General features: G+C 46.0%; 1 protein-coding gene across 5 annotated transcripts in view; it reads left to right on the forward strand.

Annotated features, from left to right (window-relative positions):
• DLGAP1 (DLG associated protein 1) overlaps nt 1-14,116 on the forward strand; it is a 989,257-nt gene that overhangs the window by 892,850 nt on the left and 82,291 nt on the right. For 4 of the 5 annotated variants that reach the window (XM_032467518.1, XM_032467519.1, XM_032467521.1 and 1 more), the window contains one exon: nt 9,866-9,895. The exons of the other annotated variant lie outside the window; for it this stretch is intronic. In XM_032467518.1, the coding sequence (XP_032323409.1) occupies nt 9,866-9,895 (30 nt within the window). The remainder of the gene's footprint in view (nt 1-9,865; nt 9,896-14,116) is intronic. 5 annotated transcript variants of the gene reach the window in all.

A 14,116-nucleotide genomic window follows, 5' to 3' on the forward strand; every position in this document is an offset into this window, starting at 1 on the left:
CCACTGCTAGCAGCCATTCGGGCTCTGGGCTAGCCCTGCAGGCGGAGCTCTGCACTGGAATAAGACAAGAATGGACCTCCTCAAGTCCCCACCGCACCCCCCAGAGGTCCAGACATGCCGGTCTGGAAGCATCAGAGATGTGCTTAAGTCCAGGTTTGCACTGAGGCCACCCTCAGGGACAAGATCGGCACTGGAGAAGCCCCACCACTGAGAACATTCCTTTGTAATTGGGGAGTTTTAATAATGTCTCATAGAATAGACCTGCCCAGGAGCCTGGCTCCTTCAACAGGACAGATTTTTAAAATCTCCCCTAGTCTTGCCTAGTGGGAAGCTCACATGGTGCGGCTCGTCAGCAAATACAGCGCCCAGCAGTAGACGCCAGCAGTGGCATCCTCATTTTGACCATCGAGGAAACTGAGACACAGAAAAGTTTAGTGACTTTTCCAAGGTCAAACGGCTGATCAGTGACCCAGTCAATATTCGTCCCAGTTCAGTTTGACTCCAAAATGTAAGCTCCTTAGCAATCATGAATCGGTCTTTGAGTCCAAGGGCCTTCTTCCTTGAAATGTTTCATTTTAACTAAATAAAAGCATAATAAATGGCTTCAAGGAGCTTTTATCGATAGTATTAATGTGACAATATTATAACCTAAAAAGCAGTCTTGCTAATCATAGCAACCTCCCGAACCTCCGTAATGCAGTCACTTCTTGGGATCTGGTCATTTCTTCTGCCCTAAGACAATCTCTAAAGCAGGGCAGCACTGTCCACGTTGCACACGGGCGAGCCTGACTCTTGAGTCACAGCATCATTTCCTTTGTAGACTCTGCCACGAAACTCACGACCTACGCTCGACGCCAGGGTTCACACGCATTGTCACTCAGCTCGGGGACGACGGCCTCGAGCCGTGCACCGCAGTATCTTCCGTAGCATCATTTGACGCTTCACACTCACTCCCAGAAACGTCTGCCCCAAAGGGACTCGTGAATGAACTGGTGGTAAGGAATAGACTCGTCATCTCTCTAGAGAAGAGGTTCATTTGGGGGAAGAAACTGATAATTTTATAGATTCCTAGCTTGTTAACTATTCTAATTTTAGGTGATTCTAACCGTTCTCCCCCATCATTGGGCATGGTACCTGCAGAGTTTCAGGTACCTAAGGACCCTCGAGTCCCATCCAAGGACCATGTCCTCGCACCTCCAATTCTGTCGCGATGTTGACTTTTCAGCTGCTGCTGATTGGTAAATGTTCTTGATCCTTTTGTGAACAGCATCGTTATATGCAAACAGCAAAGCCATAAATTTTTGTTGTATGCGGACTCTCTGCCAGGCATCATGCTAGTCAAGGTGGATACAAATATAAATCAGGTACAATCCTCGCTTTCATGTTTCCATCAGAGAGAGCACTGGACAGTCCAGGGCTGTAGGTACAAAATGCCAAGGAGAAGTCGGGAAGTGTGAAACACAGCAGGTATTTGAGTCGGTTCTGAAAAATGGGTTAGTGTGTGGCAGCCACTCACAGGACCTTTTCTGTGTTAAAAATTGGCAGATGAGAATCTGATCAGTTTCTTTTACGAGCTACCGGAAAATCGTAGAAGATCCTGCGGAGGGTGGAGAAGGAAAGAATCTTAATTTCAAAATGTCATTCCCTGCATTGTCAAACCACGACCATACTCCCCAGATAAGGCGGGAAGCGGCATCCTACACAGCTTGACCGGCAATCTCGGGGCTTTCTGTGCGATGGTGTAAAACAGCACGCAAACGCCAGGGGGCAATGCGGGTTCACCAAAAATCACGGGAAACGCTCCAGATCCTGTTTTGACCAAGACCATTTACAGCATCCTGGTGCAAAGGTGAAATCCTTAAAAAAAAAAAAAAAAAGAAAAAAGAAAAAAGAGAGTTCTGCCAAGGAAAAAGAAATGTTTAAAAATCCTTTCTTGGAAAGCTTCCTGAATTGCCAGCAAAACTGCCTTTGTGCGTTTGCTCACAGCTGAACGCTTTGCAATACTATTTGCAGAAGAATGACTTTAAATTCGTTCTCAATGCAGCTAAGTGCCCGATCTTTCCCATCCTCTGCCTAAGAAATCTAAATCGCCCCCGCTAGCCCGATTTCACATCGGTGGGACTCTGCTGCGTCCTCTGCCCTTCATGCAGGTGCCCCGCACCCAGCTGCCTCTCAGGCGGAACTGCGCCTCCCTTTCGGGTAATTCCAAGCCCAACTGTGTTTTGTTTCTGGCTCAGCAGCCGCCAGGTGTCTGCCCTCCCTTCACCCTCAAGGATGAGAGATCAAAGGTGTGTCTCCATCTGCCTCCTGCCCAGCTCTTTAATCTGTTACACGTTCAGAAGGGACAAGTGCAGTGCTGTGCACTTCGGGAGCGGGCACACATCAGAGAGAGAGAAATGGGCAACGTCCCGGAGGGCGTGAACGCGCCAAAATGACGTGGAGTATGTCTGTCCACAAAGCAGCCCTGCCACTCGGGGACCGTCTTCTCTTAAAAGGAACGAGAATGCTATGGGTAAATGGAGGTCCCCTTTTCTCCAACTGGGGTCCCACTAAGCCCTCTTACGGAAATACTGTGCACAGACCCGTTTGGAGACTGGGGGGAGAAATACAACGAGGCAAAGGAAAATCCTTCTGAAATTATGAAATGGAAATTTTAAGGACTTTTATAGAGACTTGGACTTATTTCACTTACAGCAAAAATGACAGACTAAGGACTTAAAGAAACAGAGCAGAAATTTTAAAGACAATTTCTGATGGTTTACCTATTTTCCACACCCACAGGACTAAATAAGTAGGGAAATACATTTTTTTAAATGGTAGACTGCAAATTAGATATTAAGAAAATCATTTTGGAAGCAGTGGTGACAGAAGGGATGGACTCTTTACCTCCACATCAGCCCTCCTGCGAGCTGCAACTCTCTCCCGCTGCAGCTCTGGATGAAGGAGTCAGTTAGGAAAGAGCTCAAAATCTAGTAAGAAATTTTTTCTAAACTTAAATTTAGAAATCATTTAGAAAGTTGAGCACCCACCACTTTCTTTAGATTCTCAGGAGAGCTCCCTAATTTCCTGCAAAGACAAAAATGTGGGGGAACACTGACTGGTTTTTGTTTTTCCTCTCCGTTCTGTGTCCACACACACCCGGAAGCAACCAGCAGCTTCCTCGACTCTGCACAGCGATGACAAATAGGAACTTCGGCAACTTCAGCTGTGCTGAGCTGCCCACACAGACAGACGTTAAGTCACACTGTCTTTCCCCAGTTTTGCGGGCTTTGAATCCAGATGTTCACAGCGCATGAGAGAGAAGCACGGGGCACAGTTATTGAAGGCTCTGGTGAGGAGGGAGCCCTTATCCGCTGCATCAGACATTCCCATTCAGCTCCTTCAGTGTTTATCCGGCACTAACTACATCCAGATGCACTACTTGACTCTGAAAATCACCGATGATCAAAGAGTCTTGCTCACAGTCTGGAGGTGGAGACCGACATTAGAGAGATAATCACAGAGATCATTGCTCTGAAAGAAATACAGTTCTTGCAGGAGAAGCTACTACAACAAAGGAGCTAGTTTAGAAGGTCAGGGAGAACTTCACTGGGAAAATCCCCATAAACGAACAGCTGAAACATCAAGAAGGGGGGGGGGAGGGCACAAAGCGATATTCAGGGAAGCAGACGGCTAATTTAACCAGAGTTACAGATGCCAAGGGGTGAGGCGCGAGGTAGGGCCAGAGAATTCAGGCACAGGGCGCTGTTCAGTTATCTGTTGCCGGATAACATATTACTCCAAAGTGTAGAATAGGAACTTAAGAACAACCACTTTATTACATCCTATGATCTTATGGGTCATGAATATAGATAGGGTTCCCCTGGGAGACTCTTCTGTTTCACATTCAGTGGGAGGCTGGGCAGGTCTAGGAGACCCAGGATGGTGTTATTCACATGGTACCTTGGTTTCAGTGTCCGGGAGTGTGTGCTCAGCTGAGGCTGTGGGACGGAGCACCAGTAAGTGACCCCAGCATTGCAGCTTCAAGACTTCTTACGTAGCAGATCAGAGCTCCCAGAGAGAGTGCCCAGAAGACAGGAAGTGTTAAGGTTGGGCCCAGGTAGCATCATTTCCACCACATTCTACTGGTCAAAGCAGTCACAGAGCCCACCCAGGTCAAGGAGAGCAACAGAGACGCCACTTCTCAATGGGAACAGCCATCCTTAGTCAGCCACGATTCACCCTCTGGCAACCTCATTTGGTCCTTATCTGGGAGAAGAACAACTCTAGGCAGGAATCCCAGTTCTTACTAAGTCCTCTGTGAGCTGCAGGCATGTGGCTCTATCCAGGGACACCAGCCTGTGTGACTTCCCACCCATAATACTTCGAACCTTGATCTGAAATTTGGTATGATCAAGGCAAAATCAGATTAAAATGGAGCCAATCATTTTTCCCCTTTCCCCATAAAAAAAGCACATGGTATTTTTATAAATCCTTCACATAAATTGCATAGGCTAAAATGTTGTATCTATATGTAAAATAAAAAATTAAAAGATTTAAAAAACAAAAACAAAAAAATCATTTAGAAAGAAACCCTTTTTTTTAACCAACTTTGTGACTTTTATTAGTGGGCAAAGACTTCAGACTCCTAGACATCACAGAGCTGTGTACAGTTAGAGACACAGCCCTGCAGAGGAGAGGCAGCTGAATTGAACAGAGCAGACTTAAGGAAATATCAGTCCTCACTGTTCTGCCCATTTTTCATTATGTGTACACAGAAGTGTTTATATTCCTCTGTAAGGCAAAATATACTCACTCCCAAAGCCCTCCAGAAATGTCATCTCACTAGGGCATTAAGTTCAAGTTCAAGGTCCAGGTAAATAAGGGTCAGGTGCTGATGATGCTCTTTTGATGTAGTTCTCTGGTACGGTTGCTCTCAACACGAAGACTTGTGAAAACTGAAATGAAAAGTACTCCTCCACCCCCTGCCACCGCCACCGCCACCACCACCACCGCCACACACACACTCAGCATATACTGACGCTACAGAGGTGAGCTCAAGGCAGTGGGCGCTGTCGTTCACAGCGTGGAGGAACGAGAGGCAAGAGCAGCCACTGGCCCCAGCAATCCTGAAGCCCACATGTTCCCAGCGCCCTGACTGGAGGGCCCAGTTCTGCTCCCTGAGAACGATTCTCTGCCGCTCTGGTCACCCACCCTGAAAACTCTCGGTCACACCTTCTATGTTACCCTGTTTCCATGCTGTCTTAGCTCCAGCTGCCATAACAAACTACCATAGACTGGATGATTCAAACAACAGATATTTATTTCTGACAGTTCTGAAGGCTGGAGGTCTGAGATCAGAGCGCCAGCACAGGAAAGCTCTGGTGAGGCCTCTGTTCCTGTCTGGCAGATGAACGTCTTTCTGCTGTGTGTTCTCATGGCCGTTCCTCGGTGTGTATATGCACAGAGGGAGCCATGTATGCCTCTTCCTCTTCTTTTAAGGCACTAATCCCATCATGGGGGCCCCACCCTCATGACCTCTTCTAAACCTAATTACCTGGCAAAGGCCCCATCTCCAATACTGTCACGTTGGGGATTAGTTAGGAATTCAACATATGAATTTGGGGCAAGGAGGAGGGGGACGCAATTTAGTCCATTGCACGTAAGAAATAGCATTTGCCACTGAATAATCTCAGCCTATTTCCAGCCCATTGATGTTGGGGACTTTAAAGACTCTTCCACTTTGAACTACCTCTGCCCATTTTTGTCCAAGCTGATAATGTGTCCACTAATATACTCCTTTTGAAATCTTTGTGAGCTTCCTCTGAATCTTATTAGAATTCACTGTGTTAGGCAAAACACACAGTTCTCGTCAAAACATCTTAGTTCCTCTTTGTCTATCCATATCGTATCACACAGATTCATGTGAACATTGCTCTGATAGCTTGATCTGGGGTAATGACAGCAGAGGCGAGAAAACTGCAGATTCTAGAGCTATTTGGATATAAACTCAATTAGCTAATATTCCTTGAAGTCCACTTAGGGCATAATCTTGTTTCCAACTAATCAATAAACTTGCTTCTTGGGACCTGTTTACATTATTATCCTGAACCCGACATCTTTGCTGTAACTTATGTATGTTCACTCTACATGTTAACATTCATTAAGCTCCCTGAAGACCAGCCTTTGAATAGAAATAGTGGTCAAAATAACAATGTAGGACTCTGCTCAGTGATACCCACAATTAAGACAGCACATTTGAATTACACTTTCTGGGACTGCTCAGATTTTCTTTGAGGACACCTGGAAACACTTGGGAATGATCCTATCTTCGTTCGATAAATATGGATTAACTCTCCATGGATTTACTCTCTGCCAGGCACTGCTCTCATCTAGGGAGTCCCAGCAGCCAGCAAGACAGACCAGGTCCCTGTTCTCATTATGCTTATGTCCTAATGAAGAAGACAGACCTAAACAAGGAACCAAATGATAAATCAGTGAGATAATTTCAAGTGGTGAGAAGTGCTATTGAAAAAATAAATAAATAAGAGAAATGGGCTAGAGAGTTATTACTGGGGCTGCTCTAAATAGAGTAATCAAGGAAGGCCTCTCAGAGGAAGTGACATTTGAAGCACAAGCTGAACGAATACAAAGAGCTAGCTGGAGGAAGACAGGGCAGGTTGGGGGAAAGCATTCAAACCAGAGGGAATAGCTAGTGCTTTGCGGGGAGAGAAGGCAAAAAGGAATTAGCATCGCCAAGCACAGAGATAAAACCTGCAGTGGCCAAAGCCTCTGAATGAGGGAGAAAGTCACCTGAAATGAAGTAAAAGAAATAAGAAAACAATCAGTAATACATCACCTAGGGACTTGATGGCCGTGGTTGAAAATGTGATTAGTATTTCAAAAACAATGAGATGTCACTGGAGAGCATTAGTGAGCTCTAGTCATTCACACTTTAGCATGAATTATTTTAACCTGACCCTTTCTCCTAAGAATTATTTTAGATGACTTGAAATGAGTCATTCAGTGGAAAAAACATTTTGGCAGATGATGACGCATTGAATGGGGCGTGGGGAGTGGTAGGAGCCATTGTGTGTATATCTACATATCTGTATGTGTTACAGCTCACCCCGAATTCCAGGCAATGTCACTGTCAGCAGTCACCAGATAATGTCTTTCGTGTGTCCCAAAAGTCAGCAGCGCTCCGTGTAGCTTTTCAGCATCAACATCAATCATTGCTTAAAGATTCCAATTTTTAAAATATTTCTATCTTAAGATAAAAGCAATGTCTTCTCAGTCGACAAACTTTTCTATAATGTTAACATTAGCTATGTAACCAGAGGTAGCCAATGCTAGATTTTCACTATAACGTCGTTACTTTGCAGTGTAAAACCCTATCCCACTGCAGGGAAAACCTCGATTTGAGGTTTAAAGAAATAGGAGGAGTTCATATGGAGTAACGAATCACCAGTGTTTTTGTTAAAATCACATTTATAAGCAGAGCTCTCAAGTCAGATTTTTTCTCTTAAACTGATCTTTTCCCCCTGACTCTCTGTGAATTACTGGGCTCCCACCCACCGCCGCCCATATCCCCCGTAAGAATGTCTTTAAACTCCCTTGCTTTCCTTGCATCGAGCCTGTTTCTACACACTGATTAGAGCATATTACTGTCCCTTCATCTGAGTGACTCCATGGTTATGCACAAAAATTAATACGGCTGGAAAAAACATCAATATTCTGACCTGGTTTCCCGCATAAAGATTCTACAGTTTAAAAAAGACAGGATCATTGCTTATTAAGCCAATGGCTCAGACCCCTTGGCATGGTTGCCTGCCCCAAGAATGCCAAATCCATTTAGACGGCATTCTTAGCTGATTGTCACTGACTGTTGTTTCCAGGGTGATCTACATACAGTATGTTCTGGCGCATGACGGGTTTCAGAGCTTTTGAAATTACTGGCAAAATGATAGTCAGTGCTCAGCTTATGCACGTGTGTCTTGTTTGGTTACATTAGAACCTCTTTGGTGAGTATCTCAGGAAGTATTCTGAAGGTCAAGATTTTCTTCTCTGGGCCTGAGTAGAAAGAAACATGAGTTACAGCCATGGTGTGTCCGATCTGGTTCCTACCAGCATACAAGAGCCAATCCGTTACATTTTGCAAGTCCATCATGAACCCAGTCATTATTACAAGTTAAATTATATAAACTCACAATTAAATAATCATGTTAAAAACAAAGGTGCTAAACACCTAAAGCTCTTCATCGCCTAATCATTTGACTACGTTTTACTCTCCAGACCCCGGAGGTTATGTCTATTACACTTTTATGCTAAAATATGACTCAGTAGTTTTGCCATCCCTTCCCAACACCACGTTCACTGACATCAAAGCTGCCGCTTGAAACAGGCCAGGGTGGGAGTATTGACAGTATTAAAGTTAACAGACTTTTAATTTAATGAAAATAATTTATGTGAAAGTGAAAAACTGTTGAGTAGAGATCAAATAAAAGATAGAATGATAATGAAATTGTTGGGAAAAGAGCAGAGCTGAGGATTCAGTGCATGATTTTGTCAAATCACGATGGATTTGCTGGCTATGGATACAAGGGTTTGGCCCAAATCAACCAGAGTATTCTGTAAGAACCTACGGACTAAATGGAACTTGCCGTAAAGGAGGCTGCAAGTTTGTTACTACGTGCGCATTGTCCCCCACACATCACTCATATCAGTAAGAGTCCTGATACACACACACACACACACGCGCGCGCGCACGCACGCACACACACACGCGCACGCACACACACACACACGCGCACGCACACACACACACACACACGTACAGACACACTTTTTCCTCTGGAGGGTCCCTTGTTAAACATTGACCAGACAGCACTGGTTCAGCAGGAAAGATGAAATTCAACTGGTAACTTAAAAGCAGCTTTTTCAGAAAGTTGCAAAGAAGAGCGAGCTTGTCTCTTCGTGAACATAATCTGCTAAGATCGGTGTGTGTTCGTGCTGATACCAGTCTGCTTTGTGAGTACTGAAAAGGGTTTTGTTCCCATTTTTCATTTGAAACTCCTCTCGGCTGAATAAGAACCAGAATCTCAACCCAGTGAAACTGTAGACATTTTTTTTCTCATTGTAAAGTATCATGTAGTTTTGGGGAACAATGTTTATTTAGATAACTGTGACTTACCAAAACAAAACACAAAAATATTTCTAATTAAATCACTGGACAAGGGCTAACTTACCTTAGTTTAGTATTTTCACCTTTCAGTTCACCAAAAAGGCACGTGAATGTCCAGCCAAGGGCAGCGTCTCTTTGCCTCATGAACAATTTGACCAGCTTGGCCCTTTCCCTGACCTCCAGGGAACGGGAACTCTGAACACAACAGACCAGAAACACCCTCTGGCCCAGTGACCCCAGAGAGGGAAGCTGCCAGGTCACACCACGGCTTTTAACCACCTGTTACACATGTCAGCCGCGGCCCTGTCCCAACATGCATCACACGACCTCGATACACGGTTTAAGCAGAAGCAGCAGGCACCGGTGTCCTTTGGTGAGAAGTTTTACCAGCCCATTATCCAGCCGGATTTATGCACAGAAATAGGCTTCACACTGTTGTGACTTGGCCTGTTTCATCCCAAAGTGAAATAGTGAAAAACTCTCCCAAAGGGTTCTCGTGGGGAGACAAAGACACTCCTGCAGTTTAATCAAGGACTGAAAATTACTCAGTTTTTGAAGTTGATATTTGTTTAGTTAAATTCTCAGAATGCTAGCCCCCCTAAAAAAAAAAATTCCAGACCTGAAGCATGTGTGTGTTGTGAGAAGCCTGGCCAAGGTAATTTGGGTCCATTATATAACTGCCACTTTTTGTTTTTATTCAAGGTGTCATAAAACTGAGCTCTGCAGTTGAAGGTACGTTTTTACAACCACACCATCGGTAACGTTTTGCTTCAAGGTTGCGCAGCGTGGCTTTATAGCTAGACCGCTTCTGTGGCTGTGGTGTCTGACGCCCTGTCCGGATCGCCAGCTCCTGCCGTCCCATCTGTGTTTCTCCTCGTTCTAGTCCTTTCAGGCCACGTGTCTCTCAGCCCTCCACGAGCGGCGTTAACACTGACCCCAGAGGGGCAGCCCTGACGGAGCCCACGTGTCTGGTTCTGTCTCCTGATGGGATGGCCTCAGACCCGGGGCTCCTATGAGAACCCCTGGCTATGCCTTGTCCGAGGCTGGGCCTTGAGTCTTGTCAGGAACCTTGCCTCCCTTTTCTCAGTAGGACCTTTTCTAGAGGGTTTTGGTCCCTTATCTCAAGGTAGCAGACATGTCTGCCCAGGAGGTACGCAGGCATGGAGTACTTAAAGCCCCCTGATGAGAAAATTCAGTGGTTACGGCATTGGCCAGCCTCAAAGCACAACGCACCGCCAGGAGCTACTGGGAGAACCAGCCTCCCTTAGTGGCATCCTTCTCACCCAGGCCCCTGTCACTGTGCCTTCAGGACACTGAGAAGAAAAGGAAGAGGGGTTTAAAGAGAGAGGAGGGTCTGTGGGGATGAGAAGCACAGCCGTGTTTTGCTGAGTAACCCCCAGGAATGTTAAAAAACACCCCATGGTCTGTGGTGACTCCTTGGTTATTGGTATGAAATCGATCGCCCTTGCCTCCTCGGCGCATTCGCTTCCCACGTCGAGAACGTGCCGTTTTCTCTCTTCGTGAGCGTCTGTGTTCGCTTTGGGGTGTGTGTGCGTGCGTTCTCGTTTACTGGGAGTTTGTCGGTCGTGCTTTGGAAGGTGCCTCCTCCCCACGTAATCAAGGGGGGCTCCTTGGAAGAGGTGGTGGGCTCGAAGGTGAGTTTTCAAACTTAAAAAGAGATGTGGCTTGATGAATGGGCAACGCATGGAGACGCGGACTGCGGGCTTGGGGTGGTGAGACTGTGGGCGTGGCTCAAGCCCGGGGACTGGGGGCGCTGCAGTTTGTAGGCTGGGAGATGAAGGGGACTCGGGAATGTCCCCGTGGGACTAACACATCCAAAGGGAGGGACTCTGTCCTTTTGGTGGATCTTAGTACCATCACATTTTGCAAAACACAGTTGAAAGGGCGTGACTCTGACATTCATGGCAGGGTGTGGGCTGCTGCCCTCCAGTAAGAAAGGGACCAGGAGCGGTGTTCCAGGGTCACAGAGGAGCAAAATGACGTCCCCTCAAGGAACGAGGCACATGTCTCAGGCCTCTGCAAGGCCAAGCAGGAATTCGAGCTCCCTCTGCAAGGTAACATGGAATTTTCTTGAGAGGCCATCCAAACCTCTCCCTGCCTAAAAAAACATGGAGGACACAGAACAAAACCACGAAGGACCACGAGAATGACTGCCTGCAGAAACTCCCAGCGGCGAGTCACGCTGGAGTTTCAGTTCATCATCTGTAGAATTCCAGATAACTCTTGGTCCACCTGGGCTGTTTTGATGTTTAATCAAGGGATGGCTTTGAAGTCCAAGTTTATGTTGCCTGCTTGGCTTAAGCACAGTGTTCCACTCGCAACAAAGGGATAGAAAAACAAAATCAATTGTTTAAAAAGCCAGAGTGCCAAGAGAACATTAGATAATTTAAAAACCATTGTTCTACTAGAAGTACTGCTCTGGTCATCACTGTGAGTCTGGCTACTGCTGGTAGCACGGCCTATCTGAGCCCCCAGAACGTAACCCTGAGAGGCAGCCAGCCTCCTCATCGCTCGGCTCCTCTGAGTTGCTGGGGCTCACGGGGAGTGGCACGGGCACCACAGATCAGGTTTACTTCAACCGCTGCTTGAGCATCCTTTTGGCAGCTTATTGGCTGGGGCTGGAGTAGCTTGAAGGCTTGGGAGCATGCTGTGCTGTGAGTGACTGTGTTAGAACCTGTGTGCCCAGGGGGCCCCCAGGGTGCAGCCGTTGGGGTTGAGGGGGCGAGGTGTGTGCTCCACGCACGTGTTCTCAGTGCATCTGGAATGGGAGAGTTTGACAAGCATGCTCTGGGGAATGTGGTGGTGGACACACTCGATGCGGAGCCAGACCTCAAGGTGGGGGTCCTTGGGAAAGCTTGGCTCTTTAATTGTTCTTTTCCGTCTGTGGGATGAACTCAAGGCAGCTTCTACAGCTTCTCGTGTCAAGAAACAGGCAACTAAGTGGAGGAGATCCACTGCCAGAAATGAAACCTGTTTCCTTTACTTTAAAAATGACTCTGGTGGGGAGAGGGTAATAGCTCAGTGGTAGAGCACATGCTTAGCATGCACAAGGTCCTGGGTTCAAGTCCCAGTTCCTCCATTAAAACAAGTAAATTTAAAAAAATGACAGTGCCTCTGTTCTGGCCGATCCGAGAACTCTGAAGGTGGCACTAACGTTTTAGGTAGATTATTCTTTTCTCTTCTTTTAAAGGAAAAACAATTGTCAAAGTCGTAAGAGAAAATTAACCAGGATCCATGTGCTCCTTCCTACCAAGTATTTTTGTCACAACAGCTGTGTTCGTTCTCTTTTTCTGAAGCAGGGGTGCCCTCTTCAGCATTTGGCAGCTTCGTGTAAGCTTTTAAAATCAGCAGAAAGAAAAAAAGGTTTTTCCATCACATAAATGGTAAGGTTTGCAGCGAATTGTCCTTTCACATTTTTAAGACTTAAAATTATATTGAAACGGAAAGACACATTAATATTTTACAATGAAAAAATATTTGAATGGGGGAAAAAACCTTAGGTTTGAAAGAAATCATTGCAAAATTTTGTGGATAACACTGATGAAGTCTGGGCTCGAATTTTAGATTGATTACCCCAAAGTTAGAAAATTGGGTTGAGAGAGAAACATCCAGACAGCAGACAGGGGAAAGAGAGACAGTTGGAGCAACGGTGGAAATCCATTACAGAATCCTCTAAACATGCCTCTTAAAAGGGATTTTCCCCTCTGGAAATCGGAGCGGGCAGAGCGGGAAGGGGCAGCTGTTTCCACCAGCCCATCCCAGCGAAGTGAGAAGAGAGGTCATGGAAGAGCTGGGTCTTGCCGGAGTTCCAGCTGCCCTGGTGTCGGGAGTAGCTGTCCTTTCCGGGGAGGGAGGGTCTGGCCGCATCTGCAGCCGATGCTCCTTATCCGACTCAGACTCACACAGTGTGTTCCAATGCGGGGACCACGAGCCTGGAGGCGAAAGACAGGCCTTTGCAACTGATACCTGTTGTGTGGGGAGGCTTGCCTCAAAGGAGATTTGTTTATCGCTTGTAGGTAGGTGACAATGTGAAATTTCAAAATGAAGTCAAGTTCTTTTGAAAGCCCAGATGAGGGAATGAAGTTTGGCTTCTTTAGGAAAGTTCTGTGTCTTTAAAAATGGCAACCGATGAGCCCCTGGGCAGAAACCTAGGAGGTGAGATGATGCTGCAAGCACTCACCCACGTTCAAGGGCTGCTTTCAAGGGGACGCTGGAGTTCTCGTTAACACTGGAGCTGAGGCGGGGTGCGAACGGCACAACCTCGTGTGTCCCCGTGAATAGCTTCGATCTCCTACACAAAAGCTTCTCCTGGGCTTGGGGAGCGTTTGTTTTCCTTTTTCCTTGTCACTTCATTTCATTTAGATAATTTTTTTTTCCTTCTAGTTTGAGATATAATTGACATATAGCTCTGTGTGAGTTTCAGGTAGACAGCATGAAATGATCACAGTAAGTTTAATGAACGTCCATCAACTCATAGAGTAAGATAATAAAGGAAAAAAAATATGTTTCTTATGACAAGAATTCTTAGGACTTCCTCTCTTAACTTTTATTTATAACGTAGAGCAGCATTCATTATATTCATCACATTCTGCATGCCCTCTCTAGGACTTACTTACCTTACAAGCGGAAGTTTGTACCTTTTGACCACCTTCATCCTTTACCCCTCCTCCCCCCTCTCCCCACCCCCCCCACCCCTCCAGGCTCCTGCCTCTGGTAACCACAAACCTGGTCTCTTTTTCTATGAGCTTGTTGTTTGTTTTTGAAGTAGAGTTGACCTACAACTGTATTGACCTACTGTATTCATTCTTGGTGCACAACATAGTGATTCGAAATTTCTACCCTTTACAGAACGGTCACCACTAGATACTTATTAAGAAATAAATGTCTTATTTCTTCATGGTAATGACTCATCAGTCAGAATCCTCACAGAGC

Source organism: Camelus ferus, chromosome 24 (genome assembly GCF_009834535.1).
Source record: "Camelus ferus isolate YT-003-E chromosome 24, BCGSAC_Cfer_1.0, whole genome shotgun sequence".
Classification (NCBI taxonomy): domain Eukaryota; kingdom Metazoa; phylum Chordata; class Mammalia; order Artiodactyla; family Camelidae; genus Camelus; species Camelus ferus.